Source organism: Rhipicephalus microplus, chromosome 7, assembly GCF_043290135.1.
Source record: "Rhipicephalus microplus isolate Deutch F79 chromosome 7, USDA_Rmic, whole genome shotgun sequence".
Lineage (NCBI taxonomy): Eukaryota > Metazoa > Arthropoda > Arachnida > Ixodida > Ixodidae > Rhipicephalus > Rhipicephalus microplus.
Genome location: NC_134706.1, coordinates 34,545,904 through 34,572,254, shown reverse-complemented (window position 1 = coordinate 34,572,254; position 26,351 = coordinate 34,545,904). Strand labels below are relative to the sequence as shown.

General features: G+C 46.3%; 1 protein-coding gene across 2 annotated transcripts in view; it reads right to left on the bottom strand.

Moving 5' to 3' along the window:
• Nucleotides 1–6,162, bottom strand: part of LOC119180345 (uncharacterized) — a 34,860-nt gene extending 28,698 nt beyond the window's left edge. The window contains exon 1 of one of the 2 annotated variants that reach the window (XM_037431528.2): nt 5,893–6,162. In XM_037431528.2, coding sequence (XP_037287425.2) covers nt 5,893–5,908 — 16 coding nt within the window. In that variant the 5' untranslated portion in view covers nt 5,909–6,162. The remainder of the gene's footprint in view (nt 1–5,892) is intronic. The other variant, XM_037431530.2, reaches the window with a different exon arrangement.
• Between the last annotated feature and the right edge of the window lie 20,189 nt (nt 6,163–26,351).

The window sequence follows — 26,351 nt, the reverse complement described above, 5'->3', positions numbered from 1 at the left end:
TTTCGCTTCCTTCTCTGGAGGGTTGAAAACTGAGTGTGCCTATTACCAATCTTCTCAATAGGCTTTCTTATACATAATTTCTATTGATTGTAGTAGAAACACCCACATTGCAATGAATTCAGTGACACTACAATTTTCTGACTAAAAGCCATGTACAAGTGAACACTTGCAGACCAGCAACATGCAGAAAGCCAGAACATAGGTCTTTGTTGCACATTTAAGCTGTAAACCACCAATCAAGCGGGCCTTTTAAGTGTAAACTACACTGGTATCTCTAACATACAAGTGAGGAAAGGATGCTAGAAAGGTAGAAAGTGAAAAAAAAATAGTGCTGATACACATTTTTTGACTGATTATTAAATTTGCAACCTCCCCAGTCCCAGAGTACCCCATCGGATATTGTAGTGTCAAAGGCTACAGATCACCACCAGTGGTGTACCAACTCTTACGTGAGTGGAGGGGCGAATCTACTTTAATCGTCAGCCGGTATGTGTTTATGCATGTTTGTATGTATGTATGTATGTCTGTATGTATATGATGTGTGTGTGTACTTTTGGAGGGAGAACTTCATCGATGCGCTGGCACTTTGATATGAATTTGCATACAGAGAGGTGAGACGACGCACATTCTTGAATACCATTGAAGTTCAATCTCACTCAAACAGGCCGAGGAATGGCCCTCCTAGCCCGATTCAAGCATCCAATATGCTATGCTCATCTTGCTATCACGCCTCTTTCTCCGATTATGGTTTGGCGGTTAACATCTACAGATACCACAATGGTTTGTTTAATAAATTCATCGTGAATGTTAGTCGTAGGGATAGAGATGTACCAAGCGTCATCAAGGATACATTCACGCTGAACAGGGCTATAGCTGCAAAACACCAAAACAAACATTCGGCAAACCCTCCTTTATCAATCTGCCATAAACATGTAAAGGCGCATTTTACTTTAGTGTTATATGCCGATTTCTATGATGAAAGGATCAACCATGTTTTTTCAATGAATTATTGCTGACATTTTTTCACAATAAGTATTACACTGTCTTGCATATATTCAGGCATGCGTGTATCATAATTTGCCATATTTGCTATTAGTCCAAACACTATTGATGGAGTGTGCAATTATTATTATTAATATCACTATCGTTATATTACTTGTAACTTATCAACTTTGCAGTCCTTTTAAATGTATAATTAGTGTTGTTAGGGGCGTCGTGCATTGTTTACACTCATTGTATTTGTATTAAAGCTCCATAACGGGCCCCCAGGTATCTCCATAAGTACAACAAAGGGACAGGGGTTATTCCCCTCTTCCCCCAACTCGCCCGGTGAAAACTGCTGGACTTTAAATAAAGTTTGTTCATACATTCATTTTTCTTAGAAAGAACAAAATGTGGGCAAATAAACTATACATCGTTGCTTCCTTTTGAAACGCTTGTTAGCTGTATATGATCGGCGTAAACAGTTCTTGTCATGCACACAGCACCAGCTGGTTACTCGAGTCAACAAATTAAGTGAAAGTGATCCATCGTGTAATAACCACTTAAGCACGACCACATGAAGACCACATAAAAATAAGAAAATAAACTATTTTTATCACGGCATATCGTTCGCTACTGGTTCTTCAGCATTTAAAAATTTCTGTGCGCCACAAAATCGCCTGCTTGTTACATGACATCACGAAGTCGGAGAGCATCTCCTTTTAAATGTAATTCAAGTAGGTTAGCTGCCAATCACATGAGCAGAGACTACATATAGCAGCTGGCAAGATAGATTATGACTTTAATAAAATATTTCCACTTTCAGCATAACGGTGTTTAGTAGTTGGTGCACGTAACATCTGTGTTAGCTCATACTGGCTGAGAGAAAGAGGAATAGAGTGAAATAAGCAGCATTGCACGTGTGCACTTTCTAGCTCTCTGAAATGTATTTTGAGCTGTAAACGACAATTGAAGTTGAGTGAAAACCAACTAGCCCGATTCTTAACTAAGTCTCCATAGGGCTAAAAAGCACGGTTTCTGACCTTCTCCCTGGTCTGGTGGGTCAAGTTGTGGGGCAAGCTTAGAAGCTGAGCTTCCTACTGAGCTCGAGTCCACTGCTTTATTCGTGGCCACTTTACAAGCTGCCACTATGGCTCGAAGTTACCATAAGCAAGGCCAATCAAGTTTATCAGAGACTAAACCGGAAACAATTTATGGCGTTTCTGTACAAAAAAAAACGTAACAACTTCAAAAACGATTCGTCACACTCATCTCACAACGGCTTCGACAGAGCAGCGGCGGTAACATTTTCTTTTTGAAGAAAATTATTTTCCGGAAGCAGGAAATGCTTCGACTGATCCATAAAAAGTTTGCTCGATCCCGTCTGTAACTCCAACGACAAGCCAAAGCAGAATAAAAGCATGAACAAGTGATGTAATATTATACGGCACCTGTTCAGCGCTTGCCTGCTCTACAATACTACAGCACAAGACGCGAAAGCGTTGCATAAGCAACCTGCATTGCAAAGAGCCTACAACGAAAATCATCACAGGAGAAGTGTTGGCAAAATCGAGGTATGTCGTGACATTGCTTCGTAACATTTTCATTTTTTTGTAAGAACACAATTGAGTGATTTATGTTGGGACGGAAAACTCCGCCTTACTTGTTGGTTTCCCCAACATGCAGCCAAGAGTGACCACTGTCGAAAGTTGGGGGATCAGCGCCTTCCCCCCCCTCCCCGCACTTTTCTCAGTGGGGGGGGGGGGGCTCGTGCCCTCCTTGCCCCCCCCCCCCCCGGCTGAAATGCCTATGATCACCACAATTCGATATCTGCGTGTCCAAATTTGTCTTGCCAAAATAAGCATGAGTTGCTTTCGCTGAGCCCAGATAAGTAGGGTCGTGTGCCCAGTCATATTAGGAAAAGAAGTGAACAAAACGGCTGCATACTATACGAGCACTTGGCTGTGTCCTCCTAATAAGTGAAAGCTCTTTTTTTTAGTTGTAGTGTGAACTAAAACGTCTACAGTACATTCCTTTAACTTCAAACACCCTGAAGGTCATATTGGAAGACATTTCTGTCTGACACTTTTGTTGCAAACAATCACAAAGACTTCAAAAGCTCAGGAGTACCATAACATTTTCATACAAAGCTTAAATTTTTGAAGTTCATAATCTTTCTGTATTCGTTTTTAGGAAGCCAGACAATACAGTTTTGCAAAATCTTTTCTTCATTAGTGAATTCTTGGGACTGACGAGGAAACCAGACAACACAGTTTCGCAAAATCTTTTCTTCATTAGTGAATTCTTGGGACTGACGAGGTTATAGCTTTTGCAATGCGCCTGTTTCCACATCCCGCTGCAACCCAGTGTTGTCACTGTGACCTTGCCGTTGTGTTCTCGGTGGTCCACACAAAAATAGACACGAGCATGCACTCACGTCTTTCTCAGCAAGCTGCCTCCGATCAAAAAACCGTTTTCGGGTGATTCGCTGCTACACTAGATATAGTCAGCGTACTCGCAACTACTTCATACAGTCTTGCTTTAATCAGCTACCCCAATGTCTTTTGTGCAAAAACAAAATTCACACTGAAGCAACTTCTTTGTCGTAATAATCATTAACTCCTTTGTGATACCTGTTTTTTTATTCCGGTGAATGCCTCTGCGGTATCGGAACCTTAAGGTAACCAAGTACATAGCTCTTGGTGTACTACAGGAAATAAAACTCGTTTTCTTCCTCTTTTTCTAATCATTAGAATGATATCATGCTTTGTGATGTATTCTCTTATTTTTCCGTTTCCTCCCCATTTTGATACCTCAGCAAAAATTCTGATGGTGTTCTATTATTTTATTTTTGCTATTGAAAGAGCAATTTGGCTTACAAGGCCCTACCCCCAAGGCTGCATATAATACCAATATGTTGCAACTCTTAAATGAAATTTGAAATTATAAATGTTACATCACAAAAAAAAGATGGTTCAATCGGTCACTTAAACACATGGTCTTCACATTTTAACCGAAGTGTAATCCCACATTCTGGCCAGTTGCCAGTCCCTTTAAACCATGCAAGAGAAATGCATTTGCCCACCTCTGAACTTGGCAGAATAAGTGCGCAAGTCATTACTCGGCCTTCTATCAAACAGAAGCTGCCAGCCTGCACTGCAACGACAACTTTCCTTCATTTGCCTAGATTGGTTGTGCAAGTTGGCTTCTTTAACCAGGAAGGAGCAGGTTTTGCATGCTACTGATGATTTCTGGTCCCCGACATGCATTTTCTTGTGGGTCACTTGTGTTCCCTGCTTCCATCTCACTAACAATAAAAAAAGGTATAACGTATCACGTTTTTGATCTCTCCTCTATTTTTAAACCCAACGAGCCACCAAATTAGGACCAACTCGAGTCAGAAAGTGAGGGTGAAAAAACGAGGGCGGAGGAGAGCACTAGAGAGCAATGCGATAGGGATAAAAACGCGAACGTCGTCGCCCTCCCCCCCAACTTCCAATTCTCAAAATCGATTACACTTCGCGCGTAGTACTCGTCCCATGCATCCCGGAACAATTGGTCATCGCCAATTCCCCCTTTCCTCCTCGTTGACCACGTACTGCTGCGCGTAGGCGGCCCATACCATCATAAGCCACCCCACCGCATCCTGTCGTCGTTGGAGGGAGGGGAGAACGCCCACCTACAGGAAACTACCAGTACACTCGCTTCTCAAAGAGCGTTCTCCAAAAACGACCTAGTGACAAAGGGGTAGGATTTAGGGGGTGAAGGGGAGCTACAATGCGATTCCGTGCAGCGTCTCTGGCCTGCTTATCTCTCGAACAGGCGCGTCCTTTTCTCAACAGTACGACGGGCCCCCGCAGGGATGCAGTCCCGGGAAAGGGGTCGCGAAGCGAGAGTGTGGGAAAGGGTACTAATTAAATCTCCACGCGCACACGCACGCACCAGTGTGTGTGTGTGTGCGTGCCCGGGAAGACGCGTCGACGACTGCCAAAGGAAGCCCGCGCCGCTGGCTGTGTACCGGGGTAAAAGCCTCGGGCTCGCTCGGGTGCCGGCAAGCCGCCGTTTCCAAGGAAACTGGGTTTCCCTGGGCTGACAGCGCGGCTCGACGAAACGCGGGCAAGCAAGCATTCTCTCTTCTCCTCCCCCCCGCACTCGCTCCACTGCCACCCACCGCCCGCCCAAACAGCTCACGCGACCTCTTTCTCCTCCAGTTTCCAATCGATCTGAGCCGTAGAGTCCGTAGTACGAGAACATATCCCCCCCCCCCCCTTCTTTCACCCACGTACCACCATTCCCTTCCGGTCACAGTCCTCGCGAACAGACGAACGCACATCGCAGCGGGAAGCACCTCCTTTTCTCGGCATCGCGCACTGCAGACACTAAGCAGTGCAAGCGGCTTCGTTACGGCCCGAAAAAGAAAATAAAAAGGGGTGCCGCCCGAAGCAACGAATGCAGCAACGCCGCAGCCCAGCCCATCGCAGACTAGGTTGCTAAGCCTAAACCGAGCAGACGGCGGAGACCCCGTTTCTTTTTCGCGATAACGCAGGGTAAACATGAAAAGTACCGCTTACTACGCGTTGCGCAGCTAGCAGACGACGAAATGAGCAGCGGACTTGCAGACACCCCGATGAGAAGTCTTGCGCGTATCGAAATCAGATTGCGATACGTAAGAGCAAGCGGATCTTTTCGCCAACACGGCAAACTGAAACCTCGCAGGTAACGCAAGTAAGCGGGGGCCTGCTCACACACAATCGGTGGCGGAGGCGGCCGCTCGACATCCCGTGTTTGTTTACATGGCGGATCGGGAGCGAGCAGACGACAACCAGCTGCTGCTCGCCTTGATTTCGGCGAACGAAGGATCGTAAGTGAAAACGGAACAAATAAAAGGCAACGTCTTAGCAGCACACTTACCGTACCACGCCAACATGGCCGAGAAATCCAAAGTCGTGCCGTTCGCTGCACACACACACACGCGCACACACACACTACAACTCGGCTCGGCTCTCTGAAAGCAGCGCTGCTGCCGCCGCAGTTTCGTGGAGCACCCCGTGTGCCGGCGTCGCCGCTTCTGTGTCCGCCGCCGCCGCAGGAGCGAAACCCATGGCAAGAGCGAGAGAAGCCACGCGTCCGAGCGAGCTAGCCGACAGGACACGCAAATGCCTTGCGACCGGAAAGCCAAGCGGACGGACGAATGGCGGGGGGGGGGGGGGGGGGGGGAAGGAGCGGGAGGCGCCGGACCGAGACACCCGTCGTTTTTACTTTCCCGCGCTTTTTCCTTCCCCCATCCATCGCAACGCTTCTTCCCCCCCCCCTCTTCGTCTCTTTCATCCCTCCATACTTCACTCGGGCTTCGCTCCGAGCTCGGCCCCGACCGATAGATAGATAAATAGCCGGCGCGGGACAGAGAGCTCCACGCACGCCTCCTCCTCCCAGAAAAAACGCGCTGCAGGGAGGCTTGCGTTCTCGAGCGGCTGCTTGCCCTGTGTGTACGTTGTGCGCGCACGCCTACCCTACACATCGCTAGGCCTCTCGCTCCTGCTGGCTTCCCTTTCGGCAAAGCGACAGAGGGCGCGCAGCTTACGACAACGGCGACGAATGCTTTTGCGAAGAGGGAAAGGCCGCGCCATTGCGTGCCTTCGTTTTCTCTTCTCGGACGTATGTATACACAAATAACAAGCGCGCATTCAGGGATGATTGACAGGCAGGCGCGCGCGCCCCTCGCTTTTTCGATCGTCGTCGCCGCAGGCGCGCCTTTACTTTGAAAGTTACGACGATGCTATGATTTTTTCGTTTTCAACGCTGGCGCCATCTGCGAGAGCAGCCAACACTACATTAGACAGGTGTCGGCTACGATGCACTTTAGAAATTGGCAAGAAAACGCAGCCTCCCGAATGTGAAAACCAATGCGCCATGGCGTACAGCGGCGTAGGACATTCAACCAAACGTTACTGAACCATTAGCATGCGTTACGACATCGAAGAAGCCTGGAACGTCGTTTAAACCAGTGCATTAGTCACGTGTACGAAGACGAGCTTACACGTTTCCAAACGATTCTGACTGAAAAAAAAAAGAAGAAACGCGTTACTATTAGAGCGGCGTGACATATATTGCGTAACAAAGGAAAGCATATGCTAATGCGAAGACAGGACACGAACCTTTAGGCTGGCAATGCGCAGTACATACTCGCCACACGAAAACCGGCCGTTGAGAAACAAGGCCACCTAATATCAGATGAACACGCCGTCGCTGGGCAGAAAGCCAGCGGCCAAGGTTGTCCGCGCACGCATATAAACTGACCAGCGTTTTATATATGGGCGCGTGCGGGTGCCACGTACGGTCGTAAGTTTCTTCGCTCGAGCAAGCTCGGTAGACGGCCAAACAATACCGAACGCTACACCTTCTCAACACCCACTACACAACGATTATTGCGCACTGCTACGTGAGATGCGCCCTCAAAACCAGTGTATACCGGAGCGGAACCGAAAACAGTATTCTCGGCCAGCGCAAAATAACGCAACCCAAAACGTCATATAATATTTCGTTCCGGAGTCTGTGCGAAATATTATTACGCGATTTGTCGGTTCACGAGAAAGCTTGGAAATCCGGAACCGAGGCCATGCGACGTGAGCGATAATGCATACTTCAGGGGACCGTTCTAGCGCGTACCTCGGGAAGGAATTCCAAAGTGTTAAAATATTGCGAAAAACGAAAACAGTGGCAACAAGGAATATTCATATTACCGCAAGTGGTGCGCAACCTTAGCGCAACTGCAACTACACATTTAAATTTCGACCTCCGTCCGGGTGGTTTAGTGGCCCTTTAAGAACGAGCATGTCTATAATTGTAAAATTAACGACATCAGTGCCTCGAGAGTACGATTTGTCAATGTAACCCGATTCATTGTTTCATATTAATGTTACTTTATTATACGAGACCCCCCCACCCTCCCCCCACACACAAAGGCACTGCCGAGGCTGTGACGTCAATGGAGAGGAGGTGTTCCCTCTTTCTGTTGATAATGCTTATGTATAGCCCGCTAGGGAAAAGGCGGAAAACAAAGGAGGGGGGGGGAATCCCTTAGACAAGCAAAAATCTGAGGAGAGATGAAGATAACGGAATACAACAAATAGGGAACAGAATAGGGGGAAAGGGGGAAGGTGGCTGGGGAAAGAGGGATTGGGCGGTGCCGGAGCGAGACGCACGCGAGCGGAGCCCGCTGCTTTGCAACACGCACCATATATCCATCCATCCATTTCTCGTATGACAACGCACTCGTAGAAGGCACTGTATCCGGAGAAGGGAAGGTGAAAGAAGAGCGCATAGTGAGGGAAAGGAGAGAGGACGTGTCGGTGTATTCTTTGAGAGAGCCGAGGAGCGCGTGCCCTGTGTTCTCCGATGACGCGAATCGATGAGTTTCTTTTTTGTTGCACTCGCAGCTCGCGGGCAGAGCACGCGAGCTCCTTTGTTAGCACCGGCCTGCGGGAATAAAGAACAAAGAAGAGGAAGTATGCGACACGAGTACGACATAGAGGAATAAAAAAGGAACGAAGCAGAGATGGAGAGAAGGCGACATTCGACTAACGCCACCGTGCGGGCAGTAGCGGCAGAAGTAAAACGTCTTTCGCTCCTCTTAATTCACTATCATAATAATTACCGTGTGGCCCACATCGGGTAGGGCGGCGGAGGGGGATCGGACCGTCGCTTATATTACAAAGGTAAAAGGAAACGTGATGGTTGTCATAAATTAATACGAAACAAACACGGCAAAAGGACACAGACGGACTTTAGCGCTTCGCACGTGACGTCATGGTAGCATCATTACAACGTACCATAACATGGCGACCTTGATGACGTAAAGGCGGCACAAAACCGCACGGTCACATCGCGCGGCGCTCGACCTGCTTCAATATTGATAACGACGCGGCCAGAACGTTACTGGCCTCTGTCCGTCGTCGATGGCGGGAGAACTTGCAACCGATACAACAATCACATGTGACGACAGAAAGCTTGCGTGTGTCATGCGGCGCACCAATATGACCGTCTCAGTGACGTCAGAGCAAGTAAGACGAGCAGCGCGAAGCACTGTAGAGCGAAAATACAGGACCGAGGAAACGGAAAGAATGGCGAACACGAACGCTGTTCTCCAGTGGACGCGCATGTGGCGTCGCGCTTCGAGAACATTCAACAGCTGACAGTGCATGCGCCGTCGAGCTGTATATATACTCAAGGTCGGCGCTCGCTCGCTCAGTTGCCGCTCGTCGGTTGGTTTGTACGGCGCGTCGACGTCCAAGGTCGCGGTGAAATGAATTCCAACGAATCCACAAACACAATGATCGACGTCCCTTCGACCAGCGCCGCCCTTTCGCATACGTGTGTACGTGTTCACTCATTTAACACCCCCTCCTACAACCACGTTAACCAATTTAGCCATCGACCCAAGTAAGTCGCAATTTAACACCCCATTTCACAACCACGTTAACCAATTTAGCCATCGACCCAAGTAAGTCGCACTTTAACACCCCGTTAACCAATTATATGCTCCGCATCCTCCTCAGTGTTCCCCGAGGGAAGCTGCGGGCAATTTTTTTAGCGCCCTCAAGCTGTAGCAGCGCAACATCGTCCCTCAAAGTAAAGTATACTCGGTTTGGGCCGGCTTTGTTGCTCTCTGCGTTCGACGCCGTCGCTGCCGCTTTGCTATCTGGTTCCTATATCAACAGAGATATCGCGAGAGCGTCACACCGCGTACGCTTCGCCTCGTCACGTTTAGGCGCGCCGCGTTTTTGTTTTCTTTTTCGGGCGTAAGCGCGCATCTCTGTATTCGATGCGTTACGTACTGCACATGCGCAGTTCTCTCTCGTTGCCGTGCTGAGTACGTGGGCTCGTTACGTACGCCCAACTAAAAGTGTCCATTGAATGTAAAGCCAACTCGCCCACCACATGGCCATTCTCACAACGAAGCCTTTTTATTACAAGCAAAGCACCACTACGCGACAGTGGCGTAGCCAAAAGCTGCCCCCCCCCCCCAACCTTCCCTGATTTTTTTTTTTTCGCGTGGCATAAGATCGAAAAAATGGCAATTTCAGAAAGGTGTCACCTCCCATCTGCCTACGCCCATGCTACACGAGGTGCTCAAGCTAACTCTAGCCAGACGGTTTTAAAATATGCCGAGGCATTCCATGCGACACCTCGACCAAATGTAGCTTGCCCACTCTTAGAAGTGTGGCAACTTGGGCTAGTTGGTATGGCATGACGATAGTTATAGCGCGAGAACAAAACGACGACAAAGTTGTGTTCTTCGCGTCCTTCTTGTCTCTGTGTCGTCGTTTTGTTCTTGCGCACTCTTGCATGGGGCAGGTCACACTATTTTTCAACGAGCTTAAATGAATTAAGACTTCTCACTTTCTATCCTTTAAGTGTTAGTGAGTTTTCTCAAATCTAATACATTCCGTCCATTTCGGTGGAACAGTGGCTAAGGTGCTCGGCTGCCAATCGAGGGTCGCGGGTTCGATTCCGGTCGCATTTCGATGGAGGTGATATGGTAGAGGCCCGGGTAATGTCCGTGACTGTTGAAGAACATCATATGGTGTTTACGAAGTCTCTCATAATCATAGCTCGGTTTTGGGACGTAAAACCTCACATTATTATTATTATTATTATTATTATTATTATTATTATTATTATTATTAGTAGTAGTAGTAGTAGTAGTATGGCATAATACGTGCCCGCGAAATACAACGTACTGCGTCACTGGTGCGCTGTGACTGCAAGGCTCGCTAACATTCCGCGTACAAACGATATCTTGTTCCACATGAGCAACGAATGGTTCTTTTGCTCGCCGCAAGATGACGCGAAAAGAGACAGTGGTTGCTCTCGCTCCCGCTTGAACGCGCTGCCAGCAGCAGCCTGAGCACGCAGGCCACGCGCTCCCGTGTTCCCTTTCATAAAAATTGGCACTGTACATCCACTACCGCCATCGTCGCTGCGTCGTACACTTCTTTACATTTACATTACGTTTACTCTTAACAACATACTTTCCTTGGCATCAGCGCCTGTTAGCTCTTGTTAATACAGTGCCTAACAAAGGAAACGAACCCTTAAATTTACACATCTTCCCTCCACAAACAGAACCACATACGCGTCAACTCAGGACTAAAAAATATAAAGAAAGAAAGGACATCTTTACGAAGTGAATCACGAGAAGTGGGCGAAGCAAGTGGGGTTTTAGTCTCGCTAATGTTTCGACTATACCGTATATATACGTCACCCGAGTGTTGCCCCCTAAAATGTAGGCATATTGAGCGAGACAGTCGACGACAAAACAAGGTCCTAAGGTCCTTAATTTACGCGTTGAAGTCACCGACTAGCATAAAGGGTTTGTGCTCGTAGGTGCTTTATATTGTTTCGCCGCAATTACGACTGACATTAGTCTATTGTTAAACCTTTGCGTCTCAGATGAACGCATCTCCCCGTCACAGCCAGCGGACGGAGAAGCCTCGGCCCTAATTAAGGCGCTTCGCCCCTAAAGCACACAAATAGTTCACAGCGTACAACGCAAACCTCTCCGACTTTTCCACAGGGGAGACGACGCGACGAGCAGGCTATAGGGCTAGCCGGCCTGTCTGCGGCCCGCAGGGCGTTCGATCTGCGTTCCCTTCCCACCCCACCTTCCCCTTCCGATCCCCTTCCTCCTCCTCTGTGATTCGTTCAAAGGCAGCCGCGTGGCATACGCACTGCGTCATTAGTCTTAAGCCGGGGTTCGGGGAGGAGGTGAAGAAGCACGCAAACGTGTCGGGTCCAGGCGACCGACGAGATCCGTGGCGTGCGTGCATCAGACGCCCTGCACCCCCCGAGCAGCTTTACCGAGCCGTTTGTTGGCACGAAGGCACCACCCGGTGGTGGATTAATGAAACACGGCGCCTTCCTATAGCAAACCTAGCGGAAATTTATAGAATCAGTCGATGAATATTTTATGTCAACTTAAAGCAGCCCAAAAGACGGGACAAGAAGTGTGGACACTATACGAGCGTTCGTATAGTAGTGTCCACTTCTTGTCCTGTCATTTTGCGCTGCTTAAAATATAATGTGAAACCGTACCAACAAGCTGCAGCTGTCGACTTTGCTACAATATTCTTTTTTTTTGGGGGGGGGGGGGGCATTCCAGCTGTTCTAAAACCGAAAAGGGTGTTGTGCCGGTGTCACGAAGCACGTCTTTCAGAGAGAGACGTAAGCCTTCGGTGTCTCCGTTAGACCACCGAGGTGCGAGCAGTGGATATACGCTGCTCGGCTGTCGACCCTAAGGTCGCGGGTTCGATTCCGGACGCGGTTGTCGCATTTCGATGGAGGCGGAATATGCTAGAGACTATAGCGAACGGCACGATGTCAATTCAAGGTAAAGAGCACCACATATGGTCTACATTTCCTGAGTTCTCCCCTATACGGCGCCCATCGCAATCGTATCGCGGTGCTGGGACGTTGAACCAATGGTATTATTATTATTATTATTATTATTATTATTATTATTATTACCACAAGGTGTCTTGTTAAGAGGCACTTTAAAAGACGAAAAGTGACAGAAAGACCCACGTGACCTATTCACGTCACTAAAAACTTTACAAAGTCCCGAATTTTGAGAAATCACGTCGGAATCACACATCATATGTAATGTCATCAGCGTCAAAGGTGGGCCCATATCCCGCCAGAAGTGCAACGCCGAGCGAGGTGCAGAACAAACTTTCGGGGGAATGACGATTGTTCGGGCGCGAGCTGAGAAACGGCGACAAAGGGGAAGGCAAGACGCTCGCGCCGCCTTCTTGTCCCTTTGTCGTCGTTCTCAGCAATAGCGCTTTAACAGTCGTCATGGCCTACCAACTAGACCACACCACGGCCACTTGTCGGGGAGAAGGCACAATGCAACGAAATGAGAACGCATCATCACGGTATACTCTTGATATGCGTGTCCCTCACAATGCGGTTGGTTATGACTTACATGAAGCCTTGTGGTACCCAATTTTATGACTCAATATACTACCAAGTAGGAAGCGAATCTTTGACTTCAAAAGTGCTACCCAATGGAATTATTGGGTAAGAAGGGGGGTAGGGGGGTCCCAACACCTCTGGTGGTCTGGGGCTCGGGAGGGGCACCCTTTGCAAGTGTGCCCCCTGGAAATCTAGCTGAAAAAGAACACTGAAAAGAAAAAAAAAAACGACTTTTGGGGTGTTAGTAAACTGCAATTAAACAAACCCTGAAAACACCACTCTTACCGCAACGCGACACTTGGCAAGCGAGTGAACGCGCGAAAAGCAAATGCGGCTGGAGACGCCATCCTTGATATTCCCACACCAAACACCATGACGTCATCGATTACGAAGGCGTCTATCGAGCCCTACGCAGCCTCTAGTAGATAAAATTGAAATACCCCGTCATCTATGGGCGCCATAGACCTATAGAATGCGAAAAGATTTCATCGACCCAATATCACCAAAGTATACACGAAAAAAAAATACATCTTGAAAATGTTGGTGTCGCGCGCGAGATTTCGGCGCAAAATATAAAATTGAAACTTCAACCTTAACTTGCACCGCAAATAATTAACTCATGATAGTGAGACGCGTGACGTAAGAGTTCTCAGATGGCAGTTTATCCAATCTAAACCAAGCCATTGTTTCTGTTTGGTGTCGCTTTAAAGCATCACACTAGTTAGGCACGGCACACTATGCTATACAACACAAAAGAGCCCACACTTCGAAGCTAACTTCATCACCGTACGTTTCGACCATTGAGTGCTCATTGCTTTTAGGTTATAAGCTCCCTAGCTGGCCTGGCGCCGAGGCCAACGCTCATAATATTCGTCATTTCAGGGCATACTTCAAAATTTTGCATAATCAAACATAAAACATGTTTATAAAAACATGGCCGCCATGCAGGATGTGTGTTCTTCCCTCTGATTTCTTTTAGATTTACGCCACTGATGCTGCCGATTTCTTCCTTCCTTTGAAGCCATTGCTCGTGCTAACCATGGCCAAATATAAGTAGTAGTTGTTACGTTACACGCTACAAACACGACACGGTTGTAAGAAAGGTCACCAGACGTCCTAATTCAGGCAGGTCGTGTCCAGGTTTTGCGTCAAGGGTCCCGCTGCACCGGCGGGACGGTGTTCTTGTCCACTTTCGGCCGAAAACGAGCTCGCAGTTGAGGTCAGCTAGCTCGGCCACTACAGCCCTTAGCCATTGCTAAGCTTTCTTTCTTTTTTCGTTCAATCTCTTTCTTTCTATCACTTTCTTTCTCATCGCTATCTTCTTTTCCTCGTTTTCTTGTCCGCAGTTGCCCCGCCGCAGTGGTCTGGTGGCTAAGGTACTCGGCTGCTAACCCGCAGGTCGCGGGATCGAATACCGCCTGTGGCGGCTGCATTTTCGGCGGAGGCGAAAATGCTGTATGCCCGTGTGCTCCAATTTCGGCACACGTCAAAGAACCCCAGGTGGTCGAAATTTCCGGAGCCCTCCACTATACGGCGTCTCTCATAATCCTATGGTGATTTTGGGACGTTAAACCCCACATGTCAATCAAAATCAATCTTGTCCGCAATCGTATGGTGCTTATATATATATATATATATATATATATATATATATATATATAGCCACTTCACATGCCTCAGCAAGTAGATGCCGTATCATAATTCATTGGTCCGTATTGGTTCATTTTTGTGATTGTCACATTCATGTGCGCGAGGATTCTGCCTTGTGGCCGCTGCATGCGCAGGAAATACAGTGTTTCGCCCACGGTTACTATGCGTGTATCTTTTGTACATGCTGAACTTTTGTACATGTTGGTGCTTTTTGTTTGACTTATTATTTTCCAATTGTTTCTTTTGTATTTGTTTTAGTTTGAGATGTATATAAGTATTGCGCCCCTTACTCAATTGTTTCTTTTGTACTTTTTTTTTCATTTTGAGGTGTCTATATGTATTCCCCCCTTGCTCAATCGTCTGTCTTGTACATTTTTTTCCAGTTTATTTGTATATATGTATAGCCCCCCTTACTCAATGCCCCTCATGGGGCCTGTAAGGTACTTTGAAATAAATAAATAAATAAATATATATATATATATATATATATATATATATATATATATATATATATATATATATATATATATATATATATATATATATATATATATATATATATCCAGTTAAAATTCTTGGATAGCCGAGTGGTTGCTCCCCTTCGACTGTGGGTACCCGAGTTTCAATCCCGCCTTGAAATTTTATTGCGTAATATCCAATTACCATTCGCCTGCTCTACACTTACTCCATCTGCTTATTTCCTTCCTCCTCTCCACTTCACCGAGCGCTGTTCTCTCTCTCAACGCTCGGCCCCCTCCTCCTCCCCGAGTCCTTGACTCAGCACTTCTCCTACTGCAACAGAATCGAAAGTTGGGCTAGTTCTTCGATATGCATGGTATAACTGTCAGTTCAAGCACACGAATAAACAAGCGCACGAATAGCGCTTGTCCTCTCTTCCTTTCTGTTTATCCGTGCGCTTGAACTGACAGTTATACCATACTCCTTCTATTACTAAACTTTGCTCTCTCCCACACCAGGTTCCAACCTCCTTCGCTCCACTATCTCCCTCTAACGTCATCGGTTTTCCTCGCATCCGCTGTACTCGGTAGAGGGACTTGCGTAACTCCTTTGGCGAAGATGTTCTGCCAGAGTTCTTGCATACACTATCTTCCTTCCATCATTTCGCAGCCACCCCCCCCCCTCCCAAATCCACTTTGAAGTCTGCGGAATGTGGTCACTTGATTAGAACGTAGTTATAACATGGTAACAACTGTATCCACACGCCTTCACATCGAAAGTTAGCCGATGTACTCATAAACTATACCCCCCCCCCCCCCAAAAAAAAAAAAATCGTGGGCACGGACACTGGCTAGGCCTAAGCGCTTGACGCGCGCGCTGCACGTATTTGGGCGAGACGAGGGAAGAGCGGCAGGCAGTTCGGAGAGATCGCACCACGCCGCCGGGGAAGGAGAGGCACGGACTGCATCGACGAACGGCGAACCTCCGAAGGGATTAAATACGGCGCCGCCGCCCGCACAATGCACCGCCGGGTCACACAATGCACCGAGCCAGCCCGGCGGCGTTATAGCGCGACGGCGCACCACAGCAAAGGGGAAAACGCCAGCGAACGCTGGGCCCGACTCTCTTCCCGGGCCGGCTGCACCGCTTTCGAACTTTTCCCTTACCCGTACTTTCCAGCAATATTTTGAGATATAACGGTGCCACTGGCATTGTCCAGCCACTAAGGTGCCTCGTTGGCAGCACCGCGCAGAAAAGCGGACAGACCATTACGTATCAAGTGGCGTAGCCAGTTATTTCTTCTACGTGGGCGAGGAGGTTGAACCATACCGCATGCATTTTTTTTGCGTGCGTTTGTGCGGGCGCGTGTGTATATATCACCATGGTATGTATACACGTGTAAAAATGCAAAAAATAATAAAAAGAAATTGGGACGAGAGGTTCAAGCCACACCAATCGTATCCCTCTCTTCAACAATACCTGTAGTACGCCCGCCGATACAGCATAGTGAACTATATCCGATAGTTAGCGAACGATGGCATCAGCCAAACTTCAATGACGGGAGATGACTGACGCTGCGAACATTAGCCAGTAGCAACCAACAGGGACACAGCCAGAATATTTTTCAGGGGTGGGGCTCAACGTTCGTGCGTGCCCCTCCCCAAAATTGTGCCAACGCTCCCGCAAGTGTTAAACAAGGGATGAGAAAGTAATAGCGTGACCTGCTTCCTGGTTCACTACTACTGCCTGCTTTCCAGTGCGCCAATTTTCGACTAGTGATAGCGTCGGTTTTTTTTTTGTTTTTTTTAACCAATGACGTCATAACGGGCGAACACCAATAGCTACTTACCGCGCACACACACGTGACCCTCAAAACGTTCTACTGGCAGCTTGGGCTAGTTGGTATGGCATGACGATAGTTATAGCGCGAGAACAAAACGACTTTCGTGTCCTTCTTGTCTCTGTGTCGTCGTTTTGTTCTCGCGCTATAACTATCGTTCTACTGGCGCCATAATACCTCGACGAGATGAATGAGTTAGTCGACTTGCATGGAAAAAAAAAATTACACCAACGCCGCGCGCACCATCGGACGCCCACATAAACCATTACGCATTCATCGATTGACGCGCGGGCGGACAGTTCGGCTGCTTCGAAAACAGCTCCAAGGAGAGGAGGAGGTTGTGGAGAGGAAGAAGCGCTTTTTTTTCTCATTTATACGGCGGCAATATGATAATGAATTACCCGTTCTAATTCGAGATCTGTACAACGACTGTACACGTACGCACGCTGCTCTTTTTATTCGCCGATTTTCTTCAATCTTGCCAATTTTCCTGCTGGCATGACGACTAAGGCAGTTATTCACAAATAGACCTCAGCATTATCTCGCGTTTTCTTTATCCCATTTTTGTCTTTAGTACGTCTGATAAACAATGTAAACTGGTATTCACAAACCAATCAGTTTTTTTTTTTTACCCAGTTACCCTTTCTATGCCCTTAAAACGACTGTAGAGTTGTAAACTCGAGGAACACATGAGACAAGGATAACGGTTGGTTTGCAAATTCGGGCCTAAACTCCCCTTGCCACCCCCCCCCCCCTCACCACCTCACCGAAATATAGCGCGGAACGGCAAAATTGTTTGTTCGACGACCTGACAATCCAGTTGGCTCATTATGCTCGTACAAGAATCAATCAAATTAGCAGCATTGTTTCAAGATAGATAGATAAGTGGGGTTTAACGTCCCAAAACCACTATATGATTATGAGAGACGCCGTAGTGGAGGGCTCCGGAAATTTAGACCACCTGGGGTTCTTTAACGTGCACCCAAATCTGAGCACACGGGCCTACAACATTTCCGCCTCCATCGGAAATGCAGCCGCCGCAGCCGGAATTTGATCCCGCGACCTGGGGGTCAGCAGCCGGCCGAGTACCTTAGCCACTAGACCACCGCGGCGGGGCAGCACTGTTTCAACAAACACTCTCATAGACAATTTTTCTTCCCCGGAAAAGTAGGTTGAACTCTGTTATTTACGAAAGTCGTTTACTTAATTAGCAGCACCGGACTCGAAAACGAGACAACCAGCTGGCTTGCGGACGTAACGTGGTTGCTTGCCCGACTGTGGTCCGTTATCACACGCAGAACGAAAAAAAAAAAAAAGCTTGACGAGCCTTTTGTTGACCGAGATGTCCCTTATCACTCTCGTAATATTTCTCTTGTTCGCGTTCTATTCCTCCTTTCGCGAGGAACCGACACTAGGGATACGTCCTCCGCCTGCGGGAACGACAAGATATCCGGCAGCACGGCAAAGAGCGCGAATCCGGGTAAAAAAAAAAAACAAACAAACACGGCGTGAAGCAAAGGGACGGGTTTGAGCCGCCGCGCGCAGCCTGCGCACCACAAAAATACAGAAAAGAGACAAAGCTAAGGAGATTATCGCGCCAGGCGCACACGAACGGCGAAACCGAGAACGACGGCACTAAACACTGCGTCGCGTGTGAGACAAAAAGGACAGTGACAGAGGTGAGAGGCAGGAGTGGAAAGGGGCTGAGGGACAAAAGAGACACGTCGAAAGGAGACTCGCGCTCGCCGTGCAAACGTACCAGGAACCACCGACAAAGCGCAGCACAGATGCGGTGGAGGGGGGAGGAGGAGGCGCACCACCGGCGCGCACAAAACGATACCGACCGTGCGAAAAAGGTAACTAGGTCCCCCTGGCGGCGGACACGGGAGCTAACGGAACGGTACAGAAAAGCAGCGGCGGTTTTTCGCGCAGAAACGAAAATGAAGCGAGACACGAGAGACAACCCGCACACCCCAGCGATAGGGCGAGGTGGGATGAATGGCTCCTGTGGAGACATCGCCTCGGGTCTAGGAGGGAACGAAGGCGGGGGTTGTTGCGAAGGGAAGAATGGCAAGCTGGGGATGAACAAGGCTAGGTGGCATATTCGGGGCGACAGAACAGTGCAGCACTGGTGCTAGCGCCGGTGTTAGAAAAGTGTTGCGAGAAACATCTCGGGGGGGGGGGGGGGGAGGGGGTGTCAGACTTGGCACGGCAGACGCACCCGGATACGCCATTTCGTCGCAGCCGGAAAACGGGAGGTAGGGCAGAACGTGTGGGGATGTGGGGAGAGAGCTCTAGCAGAGCTGCTTACATTGAAACCACGCACCCATGCACGCGCACACACACACACACACACACACACACACACACACACACACACACACACACACACACACACACACACACACACACACATATATATATATATATATATATAGAGAGAGAGAGAGAGAGAGAAACAAGTGTATACTTAAGGGCTCGTTTTTCTGTGTTTTGACACAATATTAATGAGATCTAACAGACAATAACGCCAAGGAAAGTATAGGGGAAGTTATTAGACCAAATTGTAATGTAGATGTAAAGAAAGAGAAGTGGGTGAAAAGATAATTTGCGGTGGGCAGGAACCGACCTTGTGACCTTCGAATAACGTGTTCAATGCTCTAACAGTGAGCTACCACGGCAGCTATCCACCCCCAGCCACTTTATTGGGTGTCTATGCGAATTTCTTAAACGTGGCAATGTCAGTCAGTGTCACCAGCAGCCATGGCATCGAGTGTGGTACACCCTTTATGAGCCTGTGCGGCGTCACGTAGCACGTGAACTTATTACGAGTGGGCAGCTGACCAATAGTTCCTCGTATACAACCTAAAAGCACCAAGTCTGCCAGTATGAGACCCTCGTTAATGAATAGAGAAGGAAGTGTATACTTATGGGCTTGTTTTTCCATGTTTTGACACAATATTAATGAGATCCAACAGACAATAATACCAAGGAATGTACACGGGAAGTTATTAGACCCAATTGTAACGTAAATGTGAAGAAAGAAAAGTGGGTGAAAAGATAATTTGCCGTGGGCAGGCTCTATATATAAGAAGCTTTTAGCACAGAGGGTAGTTCAAGCGTTTAAGTTTAGTGAAATGCAGGGATGCGTGTCACAGTGGTGCTCTGAAAGCAAGGCACAAGCAAATATTTCAGTGCTGTACGACACTGCTATGGCAAATAAAGGAGAAGGGATGTGGGGAATCGGCAAAAAATTGGGGGTGCTGGCTCCCTAATTTGTTCTAACACCTTCGATGTTGCCAGACGTTTGGGTTTGAGTCTCTCCATCGCGGTTTTTACCATTCCATTCCTTGTATCGGCAACTGATTGCTTTGTCTCAATAACTTCTCGAGCAAGTTGATCTTTTTGTTTTATAGTCTGCATTCATTTGTCGCTGTTAGAAATATGTGAAATCAACAACCCCTTTCTCTCTGTAGGCTCCAAGGTCAAACATCTGACAGCTTTTTGCCTGGAATTGACTGACATTATTTATTATAAATAATGTAAGTTTTGATTCTGAATGGCAGTGGTGTAAATATGTCCTCAGCAAGATGTTCAAGCTTAATAGAAAGTTATTTGCAAGGTACAGAACAAAATGTCTCAAGATGCTCTATTGCTGGCACAAACTGACATTCATGTGCTATTAATCCACAATACGAAATACTTGCTTCACTGAATCAGTTTCTTGTTAATTGTCAGTCAGCAATTCAGAAAGTGCTTCCGTGGTGTGAGGTAACATCCTCTAAGCACATGGAACGCGAGGTCGATAAGGTCTTTTGTGGTTCTGTGCTTTAAAAGAACATAGTTCTCAGAGTGAATGCAGTGGACAATCGTTAAAGGAACATAATGCCCACTGTCTGACACAGTGAACTTGCTCAAAAAAGGTAAAGAAGCTCTCAAAGGTTCATGAAGAAGCAGTTAATTATTGCATATTTATCATGTTATAATTAAATTAAACTGAGTTACACATGTACCAAAGTAATTATACACCTCTAGTAAAAGTAATCAAGTTATGCCTCAGATGAAACTTCTCATTTTTTTTTTTTCAAATGAATACTATAAGAAGAGTAAAAATGGTAAGTACTTTCTCACAATTCTTCTAAGGCATAACTGCTCGTGGGCATTACAGGGTAAAATGATGTATGTGGATTTAGACAAAATCAACTAGCCTGATCGAAGAACAGACGAGCAATCAAGATATACGATATGCAGTGCTGTATACCAGGGGAAATGAATTCAAGGATTTCTTAGGTCATAGTAAAGAAGCAAGAAATGGACGCTCAGCACAGCTACTGTAGTCACTTATAATAACAGTCGTCAAAGGAAGCCGAAGCACAACAGCAGGCGCATGTGGGACCCGGAAATTCAGAAATCTTTTCATTATCGTTCCAAAACAAGTTTATTCAGAGATAAAAACGTAAACTCTGGTGAATCGCACATTATCCCACTATTGAGATTACAAACACTGAGAAACCTTCCAAAGGAACAGACTTTGGCTTTCCACAGGTCAACACCTAACCCTTGACATCTCGAAAGAACAGTTCAGTGCAGAGAAAGTGCCCCACTGTTGCAACGAATAATACAAAAGCCACGAGCCATGTCAAAACAACACAGGCTTACAAATAAAGAGCAATAATAGAATCGGTCACTATATACATCGTAAATGAAGCTTGCAGAGTTTATTAATGCTTGCTCGATAACCGTTTCCGTTTCACTGTAGCAACACTTCTGGCAGCATAAAATCACCACAAGGAATCCTACCCTTCTTACTAACATCTAAATTAGAAACGAATTTGACTCAGACTTCTCAGGAACTGTGCGAAAGAGAAGACTGGATGAGAGACAACATGAGCATACAGTTATATCTAGCACGAGGTCACATTTTTAATAAAACCCCAGCCTTCAAGTCACAACGACAAATGTTAGCAAGAACACAGCAGACAGTCAGTAGTGCAGTGCTTACCACACTAATACCTTCCGATACCAACCAATAGCTGTTAAAATTGGTGCTGTTAATGCGGTACCACTTGTACAATCAATAATAGCCAGTACCTGTGAGAAGAGTACTGAAACGAATATAGAATTTTTTTTTTAACCCTGAACAGAGTTTCGTAGTGCTTGGGAATGCATTGAATATATTCCTTATACCCCTACCTTAAAAACACTATCGAAGCGGCAGTTTCCCAATAACGCGTAAACACAAGTCTGAAGTCGTGTAAATGCGGCAACTTGCGACATACTAGTAGTGACTCTGGCATTTGCCGTCACTCGCTCGTGGTTCACATAAACAACAACGAGAGAATCGTCCAGAGACTCCCAACAGTGATCTCTGCAAATTTACGTTTCATGCAAGATGCCGTGTTCAGAAACGTGGCGAACTGCGTCGGCTCGCCGCGATAATGCCCATTACAGAAGGGCTGGCTTGCAAATACCGGGTGAGGAAAAAAAAAAAGAACCTTGCTGATCCCTTCGTCACAGGAATCAATATAACAGGAAAGTTAAACAAGTCTTTACAGAAGTAATTGGTTGTTTATAGTGCAATGCTACATGAGAGCTAGTACACCATGTATTGGTGTTCGGCAGATACAGCACCGCTTGATGCTACACGCACTCACTTCGATGCCTAGCCACACATCTCCATTCAGACGGATCATAATCATAATATAACCCTTGCGGCAGCTGAAGTCGTTAACGTACATGTAAACGTCACATACGGTGAATCCGGTGCAGAGATGGCAGCTACAAACAAACAGTGATGCTCAGTATGCACTTTACCAATGTGCCGCGAAACGCGAACAGCCACGCCACACCCATTGTGTGTTCTCTGTGAGTGCGGAATGCAGTGCAATAGCCGGGCGAGCGTAGGAGAGCTACACTTAAAAATTGATGAATTCTATGAGCGGGGCTTTGTTTAAAGCCTCCTCCTCGCGGTGTCAGAACATTGACAAAAATTACACTTCTATTGGAAACACGCGAATGGCACGGTAGTAGCAACAGTGCCTTGCCTGAGCTAATCACGGAAGCTACGCATAACCTGATTCCCGTTTACAGATGGGTGCACCACCCTGCGAACAAGGGCATGGTGATGGAGGTAAAAGGTGCATTCACATAACCTCCGTCATGGCTTTAGAGGCGGTGTACTAGGCTAAACGATAGCCAGCCATCGCCCGTGGGAGAAAGTATTCGTGGGTTCGATTGCCAACAATGGATCTTTTTTTCTTCCCATCTTACTTCCTTGCCCTCTTATGGCATTCATTTTACTGACGTACTGAACTCTTGCTAGACCCCGGCATAGCACACTTTCACGTTGAAGAGACACTAAAGACCAAACAATATTTCGCATAATATTTCGCGTATTAGCAAAGTAAAATTTCACAATACTGAAACCACCACTCTTACCGTGACACAATGCTTGGTAAGCAAGAAAGCGTGCCAAAAGAAAATACGTGGGGAGATGACACCTTAAGATTCTCTCTCGAAACACCTTGATGTTATAGATTTTGGATCCAACATAGCTTTTAATCGACAAGATAAAATGTATTGTCATCTGTGGGTGTCATAGCCATAGCATACCAAGTTTAGGAGAATATCATCAAGCCAGTTTCGTGCAAATGCGAAAAATACATTTTGAAATTTTTGACGACACACGCAGAGATTCTAGCACGAACTTTAAAAATGGAACTTCATCCTCGACTTTCTCGGTTGATAATCAAGTAATGATAGTGATGCATATGGCATTAGAGTTCTGAAAGTGCAGTTAATCAATCTAAACTAAGCCAGTGCTTTTTTTGGTGTTCCTTTCAAATCAAAGTAAAATATTTCGTATGAGTTTTTGGGCTCCAGTTTGAATCCCATGGGAATGAAAAATACTCCTTTTGGGGAGCCTCAAGATCATGTCAGCACTTCTCTAACACCTCTTCTACAACTTATATTTACTTACCACCACCTATAAAAGCTGCAAGAATTACCCCCCACCAAACGGCAAATGCTCAATACCACGGTTCGTGAGCACAGTCCACAGGCATGACATAAATAAGCCGGTGAGTGACGAAGTGGGTGTGCATACAAAAAAATTGTCACAGTTAAAGCGTGTGAGACTCAAAGTCAGCATTGACACTACCTCGACATGGACAGGTTGGTTTGTCTCAATGGTAGTCACAAAACACACCGGTGAAACAAAAAGAACATGTACATCGACAAGCACAGTGCCTGTACACTTGTGCGTGCTCCTTTCTATATCCTTACTTATTTTATGAACACGTTCAATGCTGCGAATTTTTAACCCTTTCGCAACCATTGACGTGTACGGTCAGAGTGAGAATTTCCAACAAAATGTTGCATGATGGCTATATGCATCACCGAAAAAAAGCGGTCGTACACAGAACCAATAAAGACCACACTCGTCATACTTATGCTTCTTGAAACCAGACGGACGCACTTATCTATGTCGGGGCATTTGTGTCCTGGCTTTTATTTTATTACCACTTTTGATTGCATGCTGTGAAGCCACTTTTCAGTTATATTTTTCTACTCAATCAGTGAAATAAAGCAAGCCCACTGAATTAAAAGAATGGTACCGTTTCATTCACACAGGAAAAGGCTCTACTAATCGAGCAAACAAAATTTTTCAGTAACTTTGCCACGTTTTCCTTTTCTTTCGAGCCTGAAAAGATTAATCATTGAAAAGTGGTTTATGCACATTTGTGTACACAACCTGTTTATACTATTCTGTGGGCTAGTAGCTAAGAAAGAGGAAGACGCATAAAGTTTGATATTAATTACACAAACACAGAACATGAGTGACTTCAAAGACATTGAATTTTAGTCTGATTAGGTTTAATTACTCTAAAACACAAAAGTAATCATTATTGCAGATTTTGCTGGAGTAGGATATTGTGTGTCTTGAAATAATTAGTCAACAAATTTGCAAAGAGTTCTTCATTGTTCACACACATCTGAATGGGCTAAGACCACTATTTATGCAATGACCGATTGTGACGTCCCACATGAAGCCATATGTGAAGGTATGTGATTCGAGTAAGCAGCTGAGTGGTATTAGTGTGTCACAGTTTAACTTTTTTTTGTCAACAGAATAACATTAAACATAAGGCCTTCAACATTAAGTACTCAAAGGAAAAAAAGTCAATCCATGGTGGCTCTTCGAGCAATTTACTTACTTCGTTTTTTTTTCTTTCGATAACTGCATCAGTACTTGTCTTCTAAATGTGCACATGAACAAAGACAATGAACAGCACGATGACTGTACTTGCCGCTCCGAGTTATAAACGAAGAAGATGAGGTGGAGCTCTGACAAGTCGGCCGTTCCTGAGCTCACCCTCACGACCTAACAAACAGCCCCTCCCAGCCTTTGACGGTCTCCTTCAAGTGTAACAATATTATCATTTCATTCAACAGTCGGAAGCTTACAAGCAGCGAGCAGATTAGGATGCCAGAGCCAAGTACTGCAAGCCGAGCCTCAACCAACGATGCAGAAAGAGGCCACATAAGTCACTTTCTGACAACATCCAAGTTGTTTGTTTTGTTTTTTTTGACCGACCAATCATGTAAAACCTACGTAGACTACTGCAGCTCAAGCTCACACCATGATTGCCACAAGAATTAAGCAACACACATCAGGGCTCTGTTTAACAGCGTCACGCTATACAGCACCAGACACTAGCAAGGGAGAAATGCTTTCCGGCAGTGCAGTTGATGCGCGCCAGTTTCTGAACATTTGGAAACCTCGATCGAGCCTTGCGTTAATACCACAACAGTAATTTGCAAACAATGTTATAGGCATAAGGGACGCCTCACGTGATGTCAGTGACTCCAGCTGACAATTGAAGTGAACGGACCAACAGAGCTTGGCAAATACTTTCTCTTCCAAAGCTCTCAAAAACAATGAGGTGCCTCTCATTCACTCAGTAACAATGCTCACCATACTATAACAAACACCCTTTTTTTAAAGAAAACAACAACTGTGGCTCATTAGATATGCTCTTGAACAAATATTCAACCCAATTAGCATAGTTCGTCAGACGATGCTGTTTTGGCAGATGAGCTAGCACCATAGAAAGTTACAAAAATAGCATTGCCATATTTCACTAAAGACCACTTGCCGAAAAACTAGAGAAAGTGTGCAAGCAAAACCAGTGTTAAGAGCGCTGAAACGCTTCATAATATGCGAATCTCAGCATTAATATACATATAGGTTTCATGGCCACCTAAATAGATGCTAATGTGGTGATTGTTGACGATTTTCTCATTACAAGCCTTCCTTGGAAATGGCTTGCAGCAGGCTTGAAGAACTTGAAAAATGAATATTAGTTTCAAAAGGAAACAACGCAAGCTGTGTAAATTTAAGCAAAAGTTGTCCGAGCTTGAAATTCCAGCACAACGATAAGCT